Here is a 14,691-nt window from a genome sequence, read left to right as displayed (position 1 = left end):
TACCGAAAGAGTACCCGGTGCAGTGGAAAAGCACCCTTAGTGGCGATGGTGTGGACAAAGCAGAGGGTATTGGCTGTATCGTGGGAGGAAGAGTGAATGTTGGACAGGTGGTTGGCATGGAACAGTGCTTTCAACTCGCTAGTAGATGCTGTTCAGATTGTTGGTTAATTGGCGATCCTCAGTAGAGGGTGACAGTCTTTTTTGTGCTGTGTGATTGCTTGCGGACCATTTCACATTGATAAGGAGTTATTAGCTGAGAACTGTTTTTCCAGCTTTCCAAACCACTTATTTTTGGCTGCTCCGATTCCCTTTTCCAGTCTGTATTTGCCCTTTTTACAGAGGCCTTTGACTACACTCCTGTAAGCCAATTTTTTCTCACAGCGCAGTTGTTGAGTTCAGCACTGAACCAGGGCTTGTTGTTACTGTATCGTACTATGGTACGTTATGTACTCCAATCTCTTGACAAAACAGCTCTTCAGCTCCTCTGTAGCTTCAGTTGTCCACTGTTTAATCTTAGTCACAACAGGTTTTGCAGATTTTAGTCTTTGCGGTTATGCTGGAAAGAGATGAATCATGACCTGATCAAAATGACCCAGATCCGCCCAGGGGGTGGCATGATTCACGTCCTTAATCTTTGTGTAACAATGGCTGAGAGTTTCTCCCTCCCTTGTAGAACAGCAAATATGCTGCCAATGGTTCATTCCGCAATTTTGCATTGTTAAAGTCCCCTAGAACAATGAGTAAATAATCCGGGTTTTTCATTCCTGCTGCGGTGATCTGTTCAGCGAGTTTCTGTAGTGCATCTTGTGCATGTGGTGGTAAATATACATCAACCAAAATGAACGAGCAAAACTCACGCATGGAAAACAGAAAGATTTACAGTTTTTTGTCCTGAATTTTGTCCTGATTAGTGGGTGTAGCTTGTCAGTTTATCGCACAAAGATCTCAGATTTGCAAAGAGAATTCCCAGTAGCGGTGACTGTAGTCCTCTGTTTTCTGAAAGCACACTTGAACACCCTCTTGCTTGCCACGTTTCCTTCTTTTTGGTACCTGTGATAGGGCTGCCGTGCTGCTGACTAAAATCGCCAAAGAATCGAGAATTGAAGACATTTCTATAGAAACTTCTTGTAGAATGATGTCCAGCATATTGAGCAAGTTGTCTCTCTACGTTGTCACTGCAAGTGTAGGATGAATGTTTACAGATGCAAGTGACCTTGCAAACTGGTACAAAGTAGTACGACACAAAGGGGTTTCTCAAAACTTTTCTCTCGTGCATCATTCAACACGTATCTCAGTGAATCAAGGTTGAGGAATCGCATGCTAGAATACTTTGTTTATAAAAGAGAATTGCAATATTTGCTCAGACAGACCCTTCACACACTTGTGGTATCTGGTTCCCAGAAGTATTCTCTAATCATGCCCTGTTCATAATGAACCAAAACAAATTTTCCAATTATTATGTGCAATAATCACAGAAGGAATTAGTATAAATCTAAAAATCATAATTGATTGGTCACAACACTGCACTCTATATATTGATTTCACTACACTTTGAACTGAGTAACTGTATGTAGCAAGTAAAAATGTATTCTTTATTTGAATTGATTAATCTGAGAGAGATTTTCCTCTGCTGAGGATGCCTGTGTTTATATGGTGATTCCACATTGACAAAAATTCTCCTGCCTTTTGTTTCCTAGGAAAGTGAAAAGAGGAAAAACAAAGGGAATACATTTTTTCAGAAAGGAGACATGAGTGCCGCTGTGGAATGGTACACTAGAGCCATCGAGTTTAAGTAGGTTGCCTGCTTGGTCCTGTTGGAAATTCTGTTTGTGTTCATCACCTGATAAGGACTGTCTACAACTCTTAAGTGCCCTTGCTGATAAGAGTTCGTAGGGCTGTGCCCTAGGAGTTTTTATCTTCACTGAACCTGCATGTGATTGGCAGCTGTCAGGCTGCCATCTGTATGTGTCGCTGTCCGCTGTCTGTAACGGCTGCATTAAGCACGTTTAACACCTTCGTTGGAAGCTGTGTGGTGGTGTGGCCCGTGATGCATGCAACGTACAGAGGACCCAGAGTTATTTTAAAGAATGTGCTGCAAGGGATTCTTCATGAATTACATTTCTGATGGATTTGTGCTTTATTTTGCAGCCCCGAAAACCACATTCTCTATGGGAATAGATCACTTTGTTTTTTACGCTGTAAAGAATATTTGTAAGTGACATTTAACAATTTGAATATATTTAAGTGGCCCTTGATTGCTTTGACTTTTTTCTTTGTCTAAGGTATGGGCTTTGAAACTTGGGTTTTACAGCATACATGTATATTTTCAGGAAAGCAGCTAGCGATGGGAAGCGTGCTATCGTCATCAGGCCGAACTGGCCAAAGGTAAACAGCTCTACATATGACGACTTCCAAGGGAATTCTAACATTCATTCAAAAAACAATTACTAATTCATGTACTGTAATTAAACCAGCGTTTCAGTGAAAATTTAGATAATGTACTAAAGGTTTAATAATTCTGTAACTGCTCTTTTCTCCTTTGTCATTCCTCTTGCTTGTTGAATATCAGTTAATTTCCTGTGACCCTGTTCTACAATGTTAAAAAATGTGTTTTTAATAAGTATTCTAGTTAATGTTTGATCTGCTGAGGTGATATTATGCTTTCCATCAATGACATAAACATGTATGGTGCTGTAGCCAATCGGCAGAGTGAGAGCCTACATGATCAGCAGATGTCCTCTACAAGTATAAGATTGATGTTTATAAGTTCAAGTGACCTCCTTAGCTGGTGCAGAACAAAGGGGTTTTTCTAAACCTTTTCTTACATTCGATTCAGCCCAATTCGTAATAAGACATAAGACACTGGGATACTTTGGCTACAGAAGAGGGCTGCAGTATTTGCTTGTTTAAGCCTTTCACACACTTCTGGTATCTGGGTGCAAGAAGCCCTCTCTAGTTATGGCTTGTTTATGCACAAATTCAGCGTCTGTTTATTCCTAATAATCATCGCGGTGTGCAAGTGATCGATATATATGCCCAAGTCATAACTGATTATTCACTACACTGCACTCTACATATTGGTTTCACTACACATTGTACTGAGTAGAATTTGATATTCGAGTTGATTACTCCAAAATGGATACATGTTCACCTGCAGAGGTTGCCAGAGTTTTTATGGTGTCCCCAACCTGTGCTCGCTCTCATCGAGTGCCTCTCGCTGACAGGGCCACTACCGCTTCTGTGACGCCCTCTTTGCCCTCGGCGAGCACCAGAAGGCTGTGCAGGCCAATCTGAGAGCCATCTTTCTGTGCAGCGAGGATCCGGAGGGCGTCCGCGACCTGGACCAGCAGAAGTGCCGCTTCCAGATAGACATAGCCATGATGGAGGAGCTCCGAGGTACACGCCTTCAAGGGGGTCCAAGCCTTCCATTGATACTTGAGGTGTTCCTTGTGCTGGAAGGAAGTGTACAATTACTGTTCCATACTGTAATAAAAATAGCTATAAACATTTACAGTGTAATTGAAGTTGCTACCATAGCAACCCCTCAGTATTAGGAGATGTCTACAGACTGAGAGCTTCAGGTGTTCTTTGTGTTCATACAGCAAATAACACTAATAAAGTGTAAAACGGCAGTGGGAACTGAGTCCTCGTGGTGTTTTATTTAAATATGGGATCAATGTTATCTTAAAGGAAAATGGATAAAAAAAAAAAAAAAAAGTTTGTGAACTGAAATTAAAATGAAAACTATATTTACCAGACAAACGTTTCGGACTTTAATATGCAGAAACTACTGTCACACCTCCAGCATCTTTTTACCTAGTTTAACCACAATATCTCCTCTTTTAAAAGATGTTGTGGCTGCTGAGCTGTGCATTTCTTTACCACAGCTTCAGTGCTTATCATTTCCATGGTTTACAAAATGCTCGCCTGTGCTGTGCTCTGCTAACAATTTAATAAGCAGAAAGGTACAGCGAATATATGTAGATTACTAACATTTGGGCATCACAATACGCATCTCATCAATATTTTAGACATTCTGCTAATCTGCTTTTGAATTGTGGGTGAAAATACTGTCCATATAGTGCTGAAAAGCTGGCGTCCTTTATCTAAAGCCCTGCAATAACATAGTTTGTTGTTGTCAAAATAAAATGAACTTAAATGGTCAATTTGATTTTCTGTAGGAAAATTAATCATGTAGATTAATCGACCAATTGGTAAAATATTCTATAGGTTAATCAGTAGAAAAATAGTTGGTAATGGCAGCTCTAGTATTTCCTTTTAAATAGAATTAATCTACACACGTTTGTGCTACCACAGTCTCTCGTGGTCTATTGTTGCATTGATGATTGGTTTCAGTTTTGCTCGGATCAGCTGTATGTAAAAGTGACAGAACAAAGAGCTTCACTGTATTTGCTCTATCAGTTTGATCTGAATTGCTTTTTGTTCCCCATCAGCTGCTGGTAAGCGGAAGAAAATGAAACCAAAAAGAGATGCTAGCAGGAGGTAATGTTGGCTTTTCCAAGCCCTGAGCTATCTCCTTGGTTAATGCATGAAGGAGTTATTAATTAACCGTGACATGCCTACGGTCTGTATTAACATCACCTCCTGTTATTTGTCTAATTTCTATAGAACCGATACCCAAGTTAAAATGGATCCAGAGAGTCTACATGATACAAACCCCCCTAATAAAGCAGAACCTCACATAAACTCCAGTGCCTCAAAAAACCAGGTAGGAAGAATTTAATTGTATAACTATTGTAAAACAGCAGGTGCTCAGCATACAGTAGTTCTAGTAGTGCATGAAAATGTTATGTTTCAAATTAAATTGTGACTAAATGTGACTAAAAGTTCTGAAATGTAAATGGAGTCGATACTCGTTACTTTTGTTTTGTGTGAAAATATTAAAGGATAAATGCAGCCCTATTCCCCTAATATTCTGTTTATGATCTAACGTTATCTGACCATTTGCTGGTACAGTAAATGGGTAATATTAAGTACAGTGATAGATAAAATTTGACAGCTGTTTCACACTGTGTCACAGCAGCAACACTAAACTAGTATAACTACCCAGACCACACACATGCATTGGCACAGTTTTTCTATGATGCTTAAAAATCCTTCGGCAAAACATCTCTGTCGCAGAAACATCGCTGCTTAATATTGATTTGACATTCTCCCAATGTCTGTGTGTATTTCAACAGCGACACAATGTGATTGAGATCACTATGCAATATTTAGCTTACTGTTATTTTTCCCGATTAGGCTGTATCACCCACAATAGGGTTGTTCTAGGCCTTATATACCATAGAGTAGGTTTGTTCTGTTTACTCCGCATGTAGGTATGCTGCATACAAAAACCATATGTCACACATACAATTTAAGTGATTAAAAGTTATACGTTTATTATTTTAAATATTGACAACATGAAGGAAACAGTAACAACAGACCTAACAGTTATGCTAAACTGAGTAAAGCAAAAGGTTTGGAGAAAGAAATGCGGTTGCTGAATAACATATGACCTTAACGTCCCGACGATGTATGCGTGTTTTCTGGGTATGTGTATATAAAAAAAAAAATTGAAGTGACGCAAAAGTTACTTTCTCGAGTTACTGATTACTTTTACATGCGGTAATTGGTAAAGTAATTGAATTACTTTTGAATAAAGGTAACTAGTAACTCTTATTTTCAGTAACTTGCACAACACTCATTATTAACAATGTGTTTTTGCTCTTGTATGTCTGCTGATTTGAATGTGATTTGAATCACATGTGCTTACATCACTGTCTTTACGATAAGGAATTGGATGAGAGTGCCTGCAGGAATTCTGACTCCGGTATGTTCTGTTTTTCCACTTCCTACGTGCTAAATGGGGATGGGGGGGATGTTAGGGGTTCTAATGGCAGCACTCCCTGAAAGAGCACCTGATCAAATACCGACCACTTTACACTCAAAGAAACAATAAACATGTTTAATGCTGAATTATTCGAGTGGGGCTTGTTTAGATGATCTGACGAAAGTGTCTGGGTAGCATTTTTGGTAACACTTTACTTGAAGGGACACAAAAGTAAAATACATGTCATGAATAAATGTACTAACTGCATGAAATACACAAATTGCTATGATTGTTATGAACAAACACGAGATCAGTACGTATCTAACACTTAGTTTCTGGTTAATTAATATATTAAGTAAGAATGTACCACTATATTATTTGTGACCCATCAAGTAAAGTTACTGCTTTTTAGTGCTTTCTAATTCTGCTGTCTTTAACATCACCGAGGGCTTGGGACCTCTTGGCTATAAGTAGGGCTGCTTTGGATTTTGGGAGAGGGCCAGGCCTCCTATCTTCCACCCTGCCTCGGTACCTTTAGTAGTCTTCACTGGCAAAAAAACCCCCACCTGTTCTAAAATATGTTACGCATTCACAAGCTAAGGCCCATTGGTGATGTTTGCGAAAACCTTCTGCACAGAAAAGTGGCAGGAAAATGACACCATCATACGTGTGTCAGATGTGACGTCGTAAGGTGTTTTCCCACAGACAGTCTGAGCCTCTTCCTCGGTCTGACGTCCTCCCTCCACACCTGTCACGGCGCATTTCAGCCGAGCCTTAGTGGGTGTGGTCTGTTGTGTTTGCTTCGGGAAGGTGAAACTAATTCTAGAATCGTCATCTTGGATAAGGAACTGAAGGTCACGCCACTGTTTTCTCTTGCAGGTGAAGCAGGTACTGGCATGCAAATGGATGACAGCACTGAAACAGGCGCCAAAAAGTAAGTTTTCGTTTCACATTTCTGCTGGGATTTTCTGATTTAATTCCTTCTGAAAACCACCCTCAGAGAATGAAATGTGCTTCGACTGCGACACATACCAAGTCTCTTGATAATGTCAAGGTTCGAGGAATACCTCTTGTATTTTGGAGCAAAGACTGTTTGCAGTTTGGCATGGGCTGTGTTTGTGTAGGTTTAATGTTTGATTTGGAACATGATTCCGTGATCATTGTGCCCTTTGAAATTGTTTCCGCTGCCTTTGCTATACGGCACTGTCAAGCGATGGTCGGTACTTGGTTGAATATTCATGAAAATTTTTAAGTTGTTGTTGCTTAGTCAGATTCCTTTTCCCCCGTGCTGTTCGGGACATGATTCATGTTAATGTTATGTGCCGTAAGCGATTTGGGGATGCAAGTAAGACATTAAATTGACATAATGCTGTATTTTAATTAGCATTTTCACGAATATAAGATATACTCTACTGATCTCAAGAAGAATTTTTTTTTGTAGTTAGGAAAACAGTTTGAATTCTTCACAGGAAGCTCCTTGTTGCCACTACAGTCACTAACCGTTCAATACTACTTCTTTGTGAATCTTAGAAATGGTTTAAATTTACTGTAAAAGATGTATTTAAGTATTGTATTAGTTATCAGTTATCATATTCTAGCCTTTGGTCTGTAAAATGATTCAGTAGTTTCCTAAGAACACCTCCCCCACCCCAATAACAATAAATTGTATTATTTGGAGACTATTTATTATTTAGTGTTGTAATGACAGAGGCTCACCTATAGATGGCCGCATTTGGTTATGTATTTATACCTTCAGATGGTTTGCGAATGCAGTTTCAGATATGACTGTCTCAGCGGCAGCGTGTTTGCTTGGCTGTAGTGTCGATGTCATTTTGTCAACCTTTTCAGCCTGTACAGCGAGTCCTGAAACCTTGAAGTCCGTATGTACTGTACGTTTGTTCGGGCATGCTGTGACTGCACGCCGTTAGATGTCATCAGTTTCTAGGTAGACCATGTTCGGTTAAGTTTCGAGTCGTGCTTCTTAATTCGGCAGTTTCCTATCCGTCGTCGACACGCTCCTTTTTCCTCTTGCTTCTGTTTTCTATTGGGAAATGAAAGCTGTTGAAGCGCTCGGCATATGATGAAACCTTGTGGCCCGCTGGTTTCTCTTTTGGCTGTTAAAGCAGGCTTTTCAGTTATAGTGCACCTTTGCTTGTGTGACGCAAGAACGTGACTCCAGTATAAAAATATGATTTCCTGATTTATATAAATGCATTTACTTAAGGGATTTGAAGTCATTTCCTAAATGGGTTTCACTTTCAACACAGCAGAACCTGTTTTAAGTAGTTTTTTTTTTGTTTTAATTCTATTGTTTTGTAGAGAAACGACTGAGAAGATGCAAAAAAAAGACCCCCACATTCAGGACAAAACAAAACCCAAAAACCGACACCAAGGAACGCACAAAAAGGTATCTATTTATTTTTCAATTTTATTTTTCATTTTACTGTTGAGTTTCTTTGTGATAAATTGGGTTGCATCTGAACCAGAGGGGAAGCAGTGTATTGGGGAGGCGTATGTCTAGAGTAGTTGAAGAATGTTTAAACTAGGGACTGGGGGGCAGGGAGGTTAGTTATGAATATAGGTGGGGGGAGACGGAAAGCTCCAATAAACATTAAAAGTGGGCACTATAAAAGGCCTACCCTTTGCGGTCTGTATTTAAACACTAGGAGTATTAGAAACAAAATTGATGATTTAGAGGCTTTAATATCATCAGACACTTGCGACATTATAGGAATAACAGAAACATGGATGAGTGACAATGATGGTGAAGAATATAATATGGATGGTTATACATTGTTCTGTAGAGACCTGATAGGAAAGAAGGGAGGTGCTGTTGCAGTATATGTAAAAGAAAACTTGCAGGCAAGGGAGCTCACTGATAAAAATAAAAGTACAGAAACTGTATGGATAAAACTAGATGCTAAAAACTCAAATGGTCTAATTGTCAATGTTTGTTATAGAGCAACTAATGTAGCTGCAGAGAAAATCAGAATGTTATATGACAATATCAGTATTATGAGTAATAAAAATGATGTGGTGTTTATGGGTGATTTTAAATTACCTGGGATTCAGTGGGACACCGTCTCTGGCTTTTCTGTAAATGAACATCAGATGGTGGAATTAGTATGGGGTTGTTTTTTACTCAGTAAGCAGATATTACTATAATAACCAGGATAGGATTGGAAAATTAGAGGTTTTAGAATCATTGGACGGTGATCATAGCATAGTTAAATTCGAGGTTAATTTTAGTGTCCGAAGAGCAAAGTCCAAAACAAAAGTATACAATGTTAGGAAGGCTAACTTTAATGGTATGAGACTGAAACTAGAAACTGTAAACTGGATGGAGTTAAATAGCAAAATGGTTGAAGAGGCATGGGCATTTTTTAAAAGCACATTGTTGCAAGTGCAAGAGGACTTCATACCTGTTTCCATCAAAACTAAATCTAGAAAACTACAACCTAGGTGGTTTACTAAGGAAATTAAGAATAAAGTCAAGAGAAAAAGGGCTCTGTTCCACAAATGGAAATTAACTAATGATTTAAAAACTAAGGTTGAGTTAAAAAACATTAGAGACTCTAAGAGGAATGTTGAAAGAAAAATAGCGTTGGAGGCTAAGGATGACAATAAAAGTTTCTTCCAATATTTTAACTCCAAAAGAGCTCTAAAAGCTGAAATCGCTAATTTGCAGGATAGTAAGGGCCTTATAATTGAAAATGAAATTGATATAGTAAAAGAGTGTAATGATTATTTTACACGGGTGTTCATAGTAGATGGCATGAGTAACTTACCACCTTTTAGTATGAATACAGCATTGTCTTTGACCCATATATGTATAACTGAGGCTGATGTGGTACTAAGCCTAGCTAAGATCAAAATAATTTGCAGGGCCCTGATGGCGTCTTACCTATAGTTTTAAAAGAAATGAGGGATATTCTTAGCCAACCTTTAACTTTAATATTCCATAAATCGGTATCTGTGGGGGATAGACGTAATCCAGCACACTATAGGCCAGTCAGTTTAACTAGCATTACTGAAAAAATAATGGAAGTTATAATCCAAGTAAAAATGGTAGATTACCTGGATGCAAATAACATTCTGAGGGATAGCCAACATGGATTTAGGAGAGGTAGATCCTGAATTTACTTGAGTTCTTTGATGAAGCTACAAGAGAAATTGATCACAAAAAGGCCTACGATGTGATCTACTTAGTTTTCCAGAAGGCCTTTGTTTCCAGAAGGCCTTTGTCCCCCACAAATGGCTCTTGCTTAAGCTCAAAGTTGCAGGGATTTTAGGAACTGTAGCAGCTTGGATCGAAAACTGGTTAACTGATAGGAAGCAGCAAGTAGTTGTTAGAGGCACAATGTCACAGTGGGCCTGGGTTCATAATGGGGTACCGCAGGGTTCAATTTTAGGACCACTATTGTTCCTAATTTACATTGATGATATTGACACCAATACAAGCTAAAACCCTGGGTTCCTTTAAATCAGAGCTAGATAAGATTTTAACAACTCTGAGCTATTAGTTAAGTTCTCCCCAAACGAGCTTGATCGGCCGAATGGCCTCCTCTCGTTTGTAAATTTCTTATGTTCATATGTTGTTTTTCATACCTTGTGTGTGCCTTTGAAGACCAAGGCAGAAGCTTCGTCTGGAGACCTGGTGGGACAGTTTAAGTCAGTGGTTCACGATGCCCATTCAGCTCTGAAGGACCAGCGCTGTCGCAACGCGGAGGTGGCCTTCTCACAGGCCCTGATTTTAGTAGAGACGGCACCTTCCCAGGTACGACGTCCCCCTGATCCGTGGTGAATCTGAGATGGAGCACATTGATGTTTCCTTGGCTGAGCTGCACGAAATGAGATGATTGAATTTTGGCAGGACGGCTGATGGTAAAATAACGTACATTCATCCACCTTTGTTAGAGGTAATGAAGCATGCAAGGGTTTATTGGCAGGGATGGAGGAGAAAGGGTTAACGGGCTGCAGGGAAGAAAGAAGGCAAAGGAGAACAGCTTTGGCATAATTGCAAGGGGAAATTATACAAGAGAAGGAAACAACCAAATGGGCATTGAGTCACAGAAAGTGCAGTGGGGCGGTCAGATAGGTCTGGGTGGGTTTATCAGACGAGAAGAAGCAAAACTCAGGCTGTTACAGTCAGTAGTAAGTCAGCAGCAGTATGGTGCAGGTGAGAGGAGAATGAGTTTAAATGAGCTTATCGCTCTTGGGTGTCTTACAAATCACAACAAAAGCTTAAGAATACTTAGCTTTCTGAAAATTATTATTATTATTATTATTATTATTGGTTTGTTGCTAGTGACTCTCATCCTTACCTTTGCGGCAGTGAGAGACCCCTGTCAATGTTTTATATCCTGGGGGTGCTGTCATGGTTGTTTTGTAACATACTACAAATGCCCTATCAAGGTTCCCAGTTAGGAAAAAGGAAACTGAAACTGATGTGGTGTCATTCTGACACTTAACGTAATAGCGCAATAAAAGTACTTTTCTCTGCTAAGAGGTTGAAACCACCTTAAGTGAGTCTGATTGACTCTGGTCAATGGATTTGTCTGTCGATGTTCAGGAATGCTGGCCTTATTAAAATGGGATAACTTCCGGTTTTCTATCATGATCGTAGTAATGCATAGGGATTCAAAAGAAGCAATAATCAGGTGTTTCCTGCATGCGTAATTGCGGGCAGCCAGATCGGTGCCACCCATTATGGTGACTAGCTGAAAATGCGGGTCACTTTATTAATGGTGTTTGCTCTAAATGTTGTATTGTTGTGTATCACTTTCATTTATTTTATTGTGTAGTTAAAACTCGTAGGGTGCATTTTGAATAGCAAAACGTTATTTCATGAATGCCTTCTAGGGCTGTCACTTTGTAACCAATATTTGAACATCCGTTCAAACATGATGTGAAAAATTCACATTTGAACTGTAATTAACAAACACCACAATTGGGCTATTGGTTATTCAGATATATTTGAATGAATTGCATGACATTTGAAATTTGAAGTTCAAACTTGATTTTTGAAACAGAGCCCTAATGCCCGTTTACCTCCCATGTTTAGGAGCTGTGCATCTCACATCTTGACAAACTGATATTGACCTATGGCCACACTACCGCCCTCCTGGAAATTGGACAACCAGAGGTGAACTTTCATTCATTCATTCATTCATTCATTCATTCATTCATTTATCTAATTAATTTACTTTAGTCAACAAACCAACTTTTGATGGAAGGATAAATGGAAGGAAAAAAACATTTGTGCTAATGATCTTATATTTTTTTAATTCCAGGAATTGGCTCAAGCTAAAAAGCAATTCAACAAGATTAAGGATGATGCAGGAAGGGAATTTCAGTGTTTGGTATACTATGGAATGGGAAAAGTGCTATTTAAAGAGAACAGGTACGAACACCCTACAACATATAAATGAATACATTTCATATACAGAACGACTAATTTGCTTCCAGAACATTTCTTAAATTGTATTCTTTTGGACAGGTTTTCCGAAGCTTTAGATGAGTTTAATAAAGCCTTACTCATGGTTAAACGACAGATCGTACCTGGGAAATTAACCTGGCCCACAACAACGATTACAGTCCAGGAAACCCATACGGATTATTTAAAGGTATCTCAGTATTGCAGATGTTAGTGTTGTTCATCCCTGAAACTGAGATGAATAGGAATGGTAGCAAAACTTTTGAAGTGCTTTTCGCCATGTTACTTATTTCTGAATTATAATTTCATTGCTGTTTTTCTTTTATAGGATCGTATGGAGGAGTACATAGAGATGTGCAAGTTTCCTCCAAGGCCAGATGCAATTTGTCGACATCAGACATGTTTGGTTATTTCAAAAATTGAGATCTACTTCACGGACTCAGATTTCAAGGTATGGCATTAACGTGCGAACTCTGGTAAGCTCACACAGTTTGTAGATGGATTCCTGATCCCTTGCGTGCATTTTTCATTTTTAGTCAAAGTTGTCTCTCTCTCTTTCATTCATAAAAGGAATACTCACTGTGACCTGTTCATTAAAATTGAATTAGGTAATTTCCCATTGCATCACAAAACAAGGCACAGTTTGCAAGGCACAGTAAATGTGATATGAACCTTGGAGGCCTGTAAAGTGTGGAAAAGAGTCTCCTAATCCATGCGCTTTTCTCTGATTTCAGGGGTTCATCAGACTTGTGTGCTGTCAAAGCTGCAACGTAGAGTTTCACATTAGCTGCTGGAAGAAACTCAAAGCCACTTCGTTCAGTGACAAGACTGATAAGGTGCAACACAGTGCGCCCCTTGAAAACACCTTTACTTTTTTTCAGCCACTTAAATGTACTGTAATGTAGGGCACTAGTAATAGCATAGGTTTTTCTTTTTTATTATTACTGATAGCAACTCATGTGCTGTATGTAAACATGTATGTAAATTTAGAATGGTTTGTAACTTATAATTTTTTGCTACCTGTCCATGTAATAATGTGGCAAGTGTTTTAATGGGAATTAACCATTCTATGCTAAATGTTTAGTGTGCTGTTGCAAATAATTGAGAGTAGGCTGGTCTGTTACTGTTTGTTGAACTTCATCAGAATCACAGCTAAATTTTAGCGTATCAAAGCACTGGGTCTCTCTAAAGTTACTGATTTTTCCCTACAGGAATTCCTCCAGCTGCCATGTTTCACTCCAGATTGTGTCGGAAACATCTGCCAGATTGTGATTTTTGGTGCGACCGGTCTGGTGAAATGCGAGGTGTGGATTACTAGCCGCTTGTTTCATACACGGGTTCCTGCTGCAGTCAGTTTGGCTCTTACAGGATAGACTGACTTAACAGTAATGTCAGAGTGAATTTCGATTAGCAAAAATGTTTGTCTGCAGTGAAAGACCAAAAAAAAACCTTTAAGTGTTGTAGTGATGTGTAGTTTGTTTTGGATTCTGCGGTATTTGAACTCGAGCTTGCTGTTTAATTAAAATTTTGTTACAAATTTGAATCTTTAGCAGCAGAATTAACTTACGGTGTATTTATACACATTTACGCCATTTTTACAGTCAGCCATGAAAGTACCTTTAATCCCCTTTTCCTTCAGTTTGAGTCTTCTGTTGCAAAAAGCACAGCTCCCGTCAAACAGAAGGTCAAACAGAAGTGTACGAGGTGAGATTCCACCCCAGGTTTGGCCCCACAGTTCACTTTGCGTTATAACATCCTGTAGTCTAAACCGGTTGCTTCAATCTTGCTAGGCAACCATTTAAGCTGGATACAAGGTCATGTCTATATTGTTAGTGTTTGTACCGTGCTTGTATCGCTCTGGAATGTGCAGTATCTCTTTCCTCATTGTAAATGTGTCCATCTCAGCCTGAAAAAGGTGAAATCGAAGGAGGAGCGGAGGCTGAAGAGAAAACAGCACAGACAGGCAGAGTTTCTGACTAAGCAGAGAGCCAGTGAAGAGAGATCCTCACAAGAGGATAGCAAATCGGAAGATGGCCACCAAAAGAAAGGTACCATGCTTATATGTTTGTTTGATTAGTGAATGATAAGGAAAGCTGGGGTTCTGTTTGTGTTCAGGCAGCAGATGTGGTTATGAACCTGGAAATAGGGATTTAGGGAATGTCATAGGGAAATAGGAATGTCAAGCCACATGTGATGGTTCTGTACGCTGTATACTGTATAATGATGTTATACTTGGCGAGACACTATGTAAACACTGGTGGTGAGTCTGTGAGAGACGCACTCAGTCTGTGGCTATCGTCCACTTCCTGTTAAATACATCATTTCCACCCTGGTTTCCATGTAACAGGACAGATATTTATAAGCAATCATTTTCAAATGGCCTTTGAATGGGACAGATTGATGTATGAAGTGTACGAACAAT

General features: G+C 39.2%; 1 protein-coding gene across 4 annotated transcripts in view; it reads left to right on the top strand.

The window, feature by feature from the left end:
• Positions 1–14,691, top strand: part of ttc3 (tetratricopeptide repeat domain 3) — a 32,336-nt gene that overhangs the window by 4,708 nt on the left and 12,937 nt on the right. For 3 of the 4 annotated variants that reach the window (XM_049017630.1, XM_049017628.1, XM_049017631.1), the window contains exons 8-25: positions 1,698–1,792; positions 2,149–2,211; positions 2,331–2,385; positions 3,225–3,396; positions 4,455–4,503; positions 4,630–4,729; positions 5,797–5,833; positions 6,713–6,767; positions 8,153–8,240; positions 10,461–10,610; positions 11,898–11,978; positions 12,127–12,236; positions 12,333–12,459; positions 12,598–12,720; positions 13,004–13,105; positions 13,481–13,573; positions 13,909–13,973; positions 14,175–14,317. In XM_049017630.1, the coding sequence (XP_048873587.1) occupies positions 1,698–1,792; positions 2,149–2,211; positions 2,331–2,385; positions 3,225–3,396; positions 4,455–4,503; positions 4,630–4,729; positions 5,797–5,833; positions 6,713–6,767; positions 8,153–8,240; positions 10,461–10,610; positions 11,898–11,978; positions 12,127–12,236; positions 12,333–12,459; positions 12,598–12,720; positions 13,004–13,105; positions 13,481–13,573; positions 13,909–13,973; positions 14,175–14,317 (1,708 nt within the window). The other variant, XM_049017632.1, reaches the window with a different exon arrangement.

The sequence above is a fragment of the Brienomyrus brachyistius genome, chromosome 6, assembly GCF_023856365.1.
Source record: "Brienomyrus brachyistius isolate T26 chromosome 6, BBRACH_0.4, whole genome shotgun sequence".
NCBI lineage: Eukaryota > Metazoa > Chordata > Actinopteri > Osteoglossiformes > Mormyridae > Brienomyrus > Brienomyrus brachyistius.
Note: the sequence above shows the minus strand (reverse complement) of the source record. Positions and strands in the feature narration are given on the sequence as shown.